Source organism: Dendrobium catenatum, unplaced genomic scaffold (genome assembly GCF_001605985.2).
Source record: "Dendrobium catenatum unplaced genomic scaffold, ASM160598v2 original_scaffold_30712, whole genome shotgun sequence".
Classification (NCBI taxonomy): Eukaryota; Viridiplantae; Streptophyta; class Magnoliopsida; order Asparagales; family Orchidaceae; genus Dendrobium; species Dendrobium catenatum.
The window spans coordinates 226,092-236,643 of record NW_021349170.1 but is presented as its reverse complement, the minus strand read 5'-3'; the positions used below and the strand labels follow the sequence as shown (position 1 = coordinate 236,643).

The following is a 10,552-nucleotide window of genomic DNA, read 5'->3' as shown; positions in this document are numbered from 1 at the left end:
ATTTATATGGATAAAAATTGAATTAGAGTAATCTACTAATCTGACCAAAAAGTTTTCCCTATTATTTTATTCGAAATTAATTTGGTCTCTTGCATTCAGAAAAATCTACCTTTTTATCTGTCAATGTTATAGCTTTTTTTCAAGCTTATCGTACCTCTTCTTATAGTACAAACTTATTAATATTTTTCTAAATTAAATAATTATTTTCAGAAAAAAATTAGGATACTTACAATTTTTCTTAATAGAATCTACTCATTTGATTGATTGTAGGTAAATAATATATAAGTTTATAAATAAATAATCTGTTTTTCTCATGAAATTAATATAATTATATTTGAAATATTTTAAATAATGTATAATTTGGATTTTCAGCGCATCTAGCCAATAATTTACAGTTCATCCATAACTTTTCAGTGTTTTGCAATTTTAGCTAATCAAATTGGCAAAAAAGCCAATCAAAACAACTTCTTTATTGATGAATCTTATGTAGCTTTGTTTACCGTTTTTCAAAATAAATTTTTAGTATAAAAAAATTTAATTTAAAAAATAATGAAAAAACTGCTCCAAAAAAAACCTTAATTTTTTCAGAAGGGCATATATATATTATGATAAATTTTACTTTATCTTTTAAATGAAAATTTATAACATTTTTTAAAAATTTTGTGAAAATTGAAATCAAACCAATCACAAGATGGTTTAGAAATAAATTATTTTTTTACGTCTACAATTCAATTTCCACTTTGCCCCAAATGTCACGGCTTTGCGGGCGCGGCTCCGGAACCAAACGCGACTTCGCTCGATGTCCTCCATTCTTGGGTGGTAAGCGCCTGCTTTTCCCCCCGGCGGGCGACTAAGATCTGCCCGGTCTTCTTCATCTGCTTCTCTGTCAACGAAGATCTTAGCCCCTCTTTCCATATATAATGGTATGCCGCCATTCGAACCGTGTCGATTCGAGTTGTTATTGCGATAAGCTATTTCCATAGGCGAAATCTTCTTATTCTTCTCTCACTTTTGGGTTGATTTGATGCAAGATCCGGTTTATTCTGCTCCAGAACAGGCAGGGAAAGACCCGCCTAGCAAAGTACTATGTCCCACTGGAAGAATCCGAGAAACATAAGGTTGAATATGAGGTAATCGTCTCCCAATTTCTAGAACCAAATTAGTTTGATCCGTGAAAATGTGGAGTTCTGTCTTATCTGTCTTCTTTTCGCGATTTCTCTGAAGGTGGAAAAGGATGTATAATTCCGTTTGAGATTGTCATGTGTGGTGCTTAGGGTTTTTCATTTTTTTTTTCAGGTTCATCGATTGGTGGTAAACAGGGATCCAAAGTTCACCAATTTTGTGGAGGTAAGCGTCATACTTTCTCTTTTGTTGATCAGTCCGAAATAGGTTTCTATCGCTTGCTTGTTTGTTCTGGGATCTGAGAGCTAAAAGATTTGGGGCAGATTGATTCTGCGTCTGACTAATTTATATTGTTCGGCAGACATGTCTCTTTGTTGAAGCAGTGCTAGGAAATGCATTTTTCTAAGCACCGTTACTTCTTTTGGCATCTCGATTCAATAATTTGGCAGCACATATTGGGCTTAGAATTAAATAGATATATTATTTTCCATCTTGTGTTCCCCCAGGATGGTGCATAAAATTTTTTAAGAGTGGTAGAAGTTGAAGATGTAATGTTTTTAATATGCGAGGTTATGTTTAATGAAGAAGAAAAGCTGGAACGATAGATAAAATTTTGGTGTGTAAGGGACTTCGGATTAATTGAACAATTATTATTGGCAACATTTGCTGTTTTAGGTGATGTGAAGACAATAATGAGTCTGTTAAGAGTTAGTTAGAAGAGTAGGTTTATACTTTGTATTTACCATACAGAAAAATCGGGTTGTAGAATAGGATATATCTAGTTGAGTAAAACGCTGGGTGCTTAAGATGCATCTAGTTAAGATTTGCTTATAATATATATTTGGATATGAGTGTTATAGATTCCCACGTAGTGGGATAAAGGCTTGATGTTGTTGTAGTGTTATAGATTAAAGAAATCCCTGGCAACCAAGCTAGTTGTGGTTCGAAGTGAGAGTTGCTAAGATAAACATTTGGTAAAAGTATAAGGGTAGAGTGCCAAATGATTATGTTTGACTATTAAGTGACATTCCAATTTGAGACATAGACAAAAAATAAATACTCAATAAGTAATATAGAAAATTTCTTTCAAAACCATAAATTCAAGACCAATTCAACACAAACTCTTTCTTATGTTGTAATAGCCGACTATCTTCCTGCACAACCCTTCTTTATAACTTGTCATTTAGGAATGATATTGAATTAGTGTTTACACTGAAGAATATTGATCAAGGACACTAAGGGTTTGGCATCCCAATGGCACTAGATGATATATACTATGCTTTAATGCAAAAGATTGTTTATAATTTGTAGATCACAATTTACCCCATTACAATTTACTAATTTACCCAATAATTTATTTTTATTAAATGTAAGCAAATAATACTATAGTTTGAAAACCAATTGAAAAAATATCCTATATTTTCAAAAATAATTTAAAAAGAATTAAAATCAATAGGAACAAAATTAATTTCTACAAAAATAGATTTCTAGCATGTCACTTTTTCACCAAATTCAAGAGTGTTATGCTGGCAAATAGCACATTATATAGATGGAATATACAAGAAAAAATATCAATATAAGAAAAACAAACCTCCAGTGGGTTTATGGTGATAAGTTTTCCTATAATCAAGTAGCCTCACGTGCACCACATTCAAAAGAATCATACATGCAACTTGTACTTGCAATACTGAAACTTGGGAGATAAATTTAATTCAAGTCCCAAAGTTATGAGTTACTTTCCTTAAAACCTTATTTATAAATTCTTTATAGCCTGAGCTAGCAGATAAGGTTGGGTTGGCACAAAATCAGCTTTGATTTAATTTTAAGTAAAATTTTCATTTTAATTTTAAGTCCCAAATCAATTGCACCAGCCTTAAGGCCATGGCAAACTCATGTTTGTTGATCCAATCACAAGCCTAACTTTTAAATTTTCCAAATTAGTCGTATGCAAGTCCCGCACTCCACAACTCCAACCCACACAAGTTTCTCTCCAATTACATTGCATAGTGCAGGAACCATACTCCACGCTTGCACTAGCAACTCCAAGCCCTCAATTGGTTCTGCATGCCTGAAACTTCTTTTTCTTTTTGTAATGAATAATTTCAAAACCACCGCACCATTGTATTAATTTGTTCACCTTGAAAATTTTTTGCTTACTCAAATTGAACTTGTAATACCAAACCCAACAATAGTAAAAAAAAAAAAAAACCATCAATTTCCTAATTCTCCAAACAATGTAAAGATATATAACATGATCTACCATAACTGCACTTTTGTGACAATTAATCTAAAAATAAATTAAGAATAAAAATAGTTTAATAAAAAAAAAACTAACATAAAACTATGAAATAAAATACAACATTTCTTGGCCAATTAATCCCTTCTCGGCGGTCATCATAACCGGTTTGTCCTCAGAACATAACAAATAAAATGAGCCAACTAATAGAAAAAATTTAACTAAAGAAAAGAAAGTATATAAACAACACAAATTGATGTTTGATGTTATGCTTCCAATGAGAATAAATGTAAAGTTTTATATCAAATCTATTTGTCTTGGACATACTTGGCTCAAAATTTAGCATATGTTGCTTTCAAGCTAATCTAGATAGGAATTTTTGGGTCCTGTAAAGTAATGCATGAATCATCACAGTTAAGTATGCATCACTAGTGATAATGTCTCAGAAGTTCACCATCAATACACAATATCTGCATTTGGAGTAAGCTGCATAAAAGAATTTGGCAATAGATTGGATGGAACTCGCAAAGAAGAGTTGGAATGAGAGTAGAATCCAAGCAATTAGAAGCTTATGAAATAAGGTTATATCACACAGTGAAAGTAGATTTATACCATAATAATTATTCAATCAATTTGTAGTTATTAGTTCCAATATATTGTGCAATTTTAAATTGTCTCCATTTTAGGTGCATTCAGTTTTTTAAAGGTTTCATATGGAAGCCTTTCTGGACTTATATGCATTATGGCATTATTACTAAGTATAAATTTTGCATACCTCCTATTCACATTGGCTGAAGGCTTGTAATTGTCATCATTACTTGCTAGTTTTTTCCCAATATCCTCACGCAGATCATGCAAGTATTTGTGCAAATGTGCTAAGCCTAAATTCTATAGGAAGGTTAACAAGATCTATAGGTTTTTTATTTGATACATTGTAAAAATCTAAAATGCACTTATTCCATTAGATATATTAGCAGATGAATCACATGCAAATTATAGAATATCAAATTTCAGCCATGTGCCTGGTTGTTTATCAGATAACGTAACAAATCCCCTAAGCACCAATTAACCATTTCAAATTGACGATCAATTTGTGGGTACTAAACTGATGAAATTAAGCTATGTTTTCATTTTCTTCCATGTTTACTAGAAATGACTCATGAGTTATATAGCATGATAAAAAATTATTATTTTAGGTAGATCATGTAATTAACCACTTTATTAAAATATATGTTACTTAAGTGAGGTGCATGAATAATTTTATGACTTGGTATGAAATGCTCCAATTTTTTAAAATGATCTACCAATACAAAAATTGAATATGTTTTCTTGACCTTCATGATAAACTTAATACAAAGTTCATACTAAAATTCTCCTAGAGGTTAAATGGAATTGGTATATGTATGCAACTCCATGTTCTATTTTCTACCATTGGAAGAATGACAAGTCCTACATTTTAAAATAATTTTTGTTACGTCTGTTTACATGCTTAGCCAAAAATACTTACTTTTATTCATTACAGTAGTCTTATCTCTACCAAAATGCCTAATAACACATCTAATATGTAGTTTTAAAATTATAAAATATTTTAATGATGAATAAGGAAATGCAAATACGAGTGCCTTGAAGAAGCATTTAATCATATAGTCTTTGTTATGCAAAGATAAGTCATTTTTTAAGTCTTTATAAGTGTTACCAAACTAGTTACGAGTGACATATTCCTCTTTTATATGTTCAAAAATTAATTATTTTTATATGCATTGTATCTAGAAGGACAAACACTCCACTAAAAGCATTTGTAGGTTTGTTATAAGATCAAATACAATATTTAAGAAGTCCTAACTTGTTTTGATAATTCAAATATTTTAGGACTCGATGATCAAAACATAACATGAACTCCTTAGCTACTATGTTATTTCTCAGATATCAAAGAGCTTGCTCCACATCATATATTTTCGATCATAATTAAATATTTTTGTTTAGCCTTATTCCATTTCTTATTAAAGAATGCAATAAGATGCCCTTCTTTTCCTTAGCACTCATTCAATAACAACATCAGATGCATCATGAGGAACCCCTAAGCACCTCATTAAAATTAGACAACTTTAGTTCATGTCCATTGGCAAATATTTATTTAATTTCAATAAACTCACTATCAATAGATTCATTCCATTTAATCTCTCTCTATTTAAGAAAATTTATAATTGGATCTATAACAATTCAAAATTCTTTAATGAATCATTTATGAAAAGTAACCAAATCACGAAAAATATTATTTATAGTAGATTCTTTCAGATAATTAATCACTTTAATCTTATTAGAATTAACAACTAATCTAATGCTAGACATAAAAATATTAAAAAAAATCATGGATTGAGTAACTAATTAGCATTTTTTTCATATTCAAATATAATTTTTTAGCTTGTAAAACAACACATACTCTCCTACGATCATGAAATTATCATCTTGTATCTTTCTATAAATTAAAATATCCTCAAAACAAATAGCAATAAATTTTTTACATGAAATATCATGTGGTATTGTTTATCATTCTCATAAAAAGTACTAGGTGGACTAGTTTGTTAGGCATCACCAAACATTTATATAATTCACCATCTCTCATTCTAACTTGATGATGTTCATTCATCAAATAAATTTTAGAAAATGTCATAATATCATTCATCATATCTAGAGTGCATTTAATAAAGATATAAAAAGTTTATATTTAATCATGATTTTTTTATGGCTCTACTATCTACATATCTTTTTAGACTACCATCCTTGTTATGTGTAAGCAAAGTCGGTACACTGTATTTACCCACACTTTCTCTAATAAATCTCTTCTTAAGTAATTCGTCAACCTATCTCTTAAGTTTGATTTGTTCTTTTGGATTCATCCTAGAATGAGGTAAATTACACAATGATGATTCAGAAGTTAAACCAATAGCATTGTGTATCACCCTTCCTGGTGGTAATTCCTTCGATAGTTCTTTAGGACAAATATTTTTTAAATCATCTATTACTTGATTTACATAAGCAAATTCACAACTTTATGTACCTCATTATTCAATTGCACAGCTATTAAAGCATGTATCAGTCCCTTTTTTCTTTCCTATACCCTGTATCAAGGCATGTTTAGTCACAGCGTTCAAAGACTTTTGACTTCCTTGGGAGCACTAGATTATTGGGAGCTCTAGATTAGTGTGTGGATTCATGTTTAGTTGTTTACTCTTAGGTTTTGTAAGTTTTAAAACTATCATACTCTGATTAATCTTAATGGTATTGATCCTCTCAAAATAAGTAACATCTAAATTATATGAGTCATATGAGGAACGTTATGAGGTATTGTCTATCATCATTATTAATTATGAGATACGCCCAAAATAAGTAACATCAAAAGTTATATTAGACATCCCAAGGTTTGCCCCAAAAAAAAGAGATATGTCCATGGGCAGCTCATTTAATTAAATTTTATCTATATAGGTAGCCAACTGAATCATAACCAGACACATTTGAGACACAAATATAGTAGCTTTATCTATCCAAGCTATTTATATGATTATGGATATAATTTAGGTTTCAAGTTCATGTGGTTTAAATCAGATTTAGGAACAACATTGATACAGCTCCTACTATCAGTTATAAGTTTGTAAAGTTTCTCCCCTTATTTAAGTATGTTTGAAAAATTGTAATCCTCATCCTTAGATTCAATTTTAGGAGAAACTATGATGCAACACATGAAACTCATAGATTTATCAATTGAAGCATCACGAGAATGACTAATATCTTCATCAACTCATGAATATCATTAGAATCATTGGTTTCATAATCTTTTCCCTCCACATTTATATTGTAATTCCTATTGAGATACTCAGCAGTATAATAACCAGTTTGATGACACTTAAAACATGCATTGGCATAAATATTAGTCCCAAATATAGATGCAGTTGATTTTCCCGTAACGCCCTTATCAACTGTGGTATTATTACCCTTAGATGCAATAAGCGGAATAGATTGAACTTCATTGCTTTTTTGAAACTATGCACTACCTGAATATGTGGCAACCCTCCTAGAAAAAAAATTGGAATTTTTGTTCAAAGTCTAATGCAAGTTGAAATGTATGCTCAAGTGATGGAATGTAGCGAGGTTTCATCTTTCTCTTGATTTTAATTCTCAAATCAGGCTCATACATAGAGTGTTGTATTAGGTTCTTCATTGATTTCAGAACGGAACAACAATTCAACTTGTTCATTTATTCTATACAAGTTTTGGTTTTTTGTTTTAATGGATTAATCATGATATGACAAATGCATGTAATTTTCTTATAAGTTCTTCATTTTTGGTCCTGGTAGTTACTGGTTTTTTTCTCCATCTTTTAATTTGTGTTTTCATACTCATTTAATAAATTTTTTCTTGCCGAGTTAATTTCTTTTTTGCAAATCTTACTTGACGTTCATATGACATAGTTTGTCATTCAAAAAAATTATCATGCATACCATCCATTTGGGAATGCTGTAGGATCAATTCTTCCGTCATAGGTAGACACTTTCTATTTTAACTCTCCTATTTAGTCATCTGCATCAAAATTTTGATGTTTATGATTTTCATAAGCACTATTGTTAAAGATTTTGAAATGTCTATCTATTTGATAACCCTGTCTCCAACCAGAATTTACATTTAAATGAATTGGTTCATCATTATCATAGAAATTCACTTCAGGTTCACATGCATGAACTTGATTGGTTTCCAAATTATTAATTATTGTTTTAGCCATATTAATGCCATCAAATTTTTTATTTTGCTTTTTTAACATTTGAGTTAATTGCTGTGGTAATTTTGTCACAGTTCATCCCTTCACGGTCTATTAAGTCATCATGGTAATTAGCTCTATCTCTAAGTGACATGTTGAGACTACCTTCTTTGATACTATCTAAATGCAACTAATATTATGCGAAATATAATTTCTTGTAAAGAAATAAATGTTTCATGTAAAGAAATAAATGAGGATTCTTATATCATAGGATATCAATTAAACAAGTAGTGCTAGAGTTTAAAATCAAATGATAACTAATGAAAGTTTCAATAAGAATATAGATATTAATAAAATTTGCGAGCAAATGCTAAAATTAAATCTTGAGGTATTAACTTTTTGATAATATTAAGAGTGTTGTGTTATCTAATAGCAAATTCTATAGAAGAAATAAATAAAGAAGAAAATTACAAAAATGATAAAAATTAGGCCTAACACTTGTATATTAAGATAACTTACCCTTAAATTAGGTAGTCTTACATGTATCACAATTGTAGAAATCACACATTCAATTTGTTCAAAAGAGGATGTTTTTTCAAGCCACAAAATTATCGATCACATGCATCATAACCCTTATAGTCTTCTTATAGTCTAGGTTGATTTAGGAGGGTGACATAAGATTTTTGATGTTAAGTTAATTTTTCAATTTAATTTCAACTTCCAAATCAGTTGCACCAGCCCTCAAGTCCATTGCAATCCTGCGTATGATGATCTGGCCAGAAATACCGCTTTTAAAAATTTCAAATCCAGCCGCATGAAAGTACTTTACTTTCAACTCCAAACTCACAGAAATCCCACACGGATCACATCACATGGCTTAGGAACTACACTCTATGAGGAGGCCTGCAACTCCAATCCACACGCCCGTTACAATTTTTTTTTCAAATAACTACCAAATTAGATATGGAAACATTTTTAGTAACATATCAATAGAAAGATAATCAACCAGTTTGGTGATGCTCTTTCAACCTGCAACTGCAAATTAAGCCTTACTTTTAGATGCTGTATACGTTGTGGTCTATTGGCGGAAGTTTTAAAAAGAATTACTCTACTGGGGATATTTTGTGAAACTCTTTTTTTTTTTTCACAAGATTTTTGGTTAAAGCACTCGCCTTGAGAAAATCCGTTTATTGGTCACGGAAAAGTTCCATGTAATTAGTTTTACCTAATATTCTGCTCGTCATTACTAAGCTGTGGAAAATTTTGCAACGAATATGAAGTTTTTGTTATTTTCTCTGTTGTATTATACTCTTGTACCATCCTTTTCTTTTCTTTCATTGCAGTTCCGCACGCACAAGGTTATATACAGAAGATATGCTGGACTTTTCTTTTCAATGTGTGTTGATATAACCGATAATGAATTAGCATACCTGGAGTGCATCCATTTATTTGTGGAGATTTTGGATCATTTTTTCAGCAACGTATGTGAGCTAGACTTGGTATTTAATTTTAACAAGGTTTGTGTTCTTCTTAATATTTCAATCTTTTTTTTTTTCTTGTCAATTTTATTGATAATTAACAGAACAGTCAGCCCTAGCACCGTCAAACTTTCTGTCAATTTTTTCTGTTGCACTCATTTCAAGTTTATAAAAAAATTTACTGCATGCTAATTATATTGTTGAAATGTTGCTCGAGGAAAAGGTCAAAATAATTTATATTATCTACAACAACAACAACAACAACAACATCAAGCATTTATCCCACTACGTGGGGTCGGCTACATGAATCCTTTTTCTCCATTGTGTCCTATTAAATGTCAAATTCTCGTTTAAATCTAATAAAGAAAGGTCATTCCTAATAATTTCTAACCAAGTCTTTTTAGATCTGCCTCTACCTTTCTTAACATAAGTCAAATCAAATACCTCTACTCTCCTAACCGGGTCATTGGAAGGCCGCCATTTTATGTGACCAAACCATCTAAGGCGACTCTCTCTAATCTTATTATCTTCTATTGGAGCTACTCTAACCTTTTCACATATATGCTCATTTCGTATCCTATCTTTAAGGGTAAAGCCACTCATCCACCTAAGCATCCTCATCTCTGCCACACTTAACTTAGTATTATGTTTCTCTTTTAATGGCCAACATGCAGGCGCCATAAAGCATTGCAGGCCTCACTATCATCTTATAGAATTTTTTCTTTAGTTTGAGGGGTACTTTTCTATCACACAACAAACCCGATACATTTCTTCACTTCAACCATCCAACTTTAATTCTGCTGATAATATCCCCATCTATTTCATCATCACTCTGAACAATAGATCCAAGATATCTAAAACGTGTACTCTTATCAATGACTTGATCCCCCAAAGTCACAATCCCCTCACTAGGTCTATTACTACTAAAATTACACTCTATATATTCCATTTTAGATCTACTCAAGC

General features: G+C 30.9%; 1 protein-coding gene across 1 annotated transcript in view; it reads left to right on the top strand.

Moving 5' to 3' along the window:
• The first annotated feature begins 731 nt into the window (after positions 1–731).
• LOC110105355 (AP-2 complex subunit sigma) overlaps positions 732–10,552 on the top strand; it is a 15,900-nt gene continuing 6,079 nt past the window's right edge. Inside the window, exons 1-4 of the mRNA XM_020834822.2 lie at positions 732–923; positions 1,032–1,130; positions 1,297–1,347; positions 9,452–9,625. Coding sequence (XP_020690481.1) covers positions 921–923; positions 1,032–1,130; positions 1,297–1,347; positions 9,452–9,625 — 327 coding nt within the window. The 5' untranslated portion in view covers positions 732–920. The remainder of the gene's footprint in view (positions 924–1,031; positions 1,131–1,296; positions 1,348–9,451; positions 9,626–10,552) is intronic.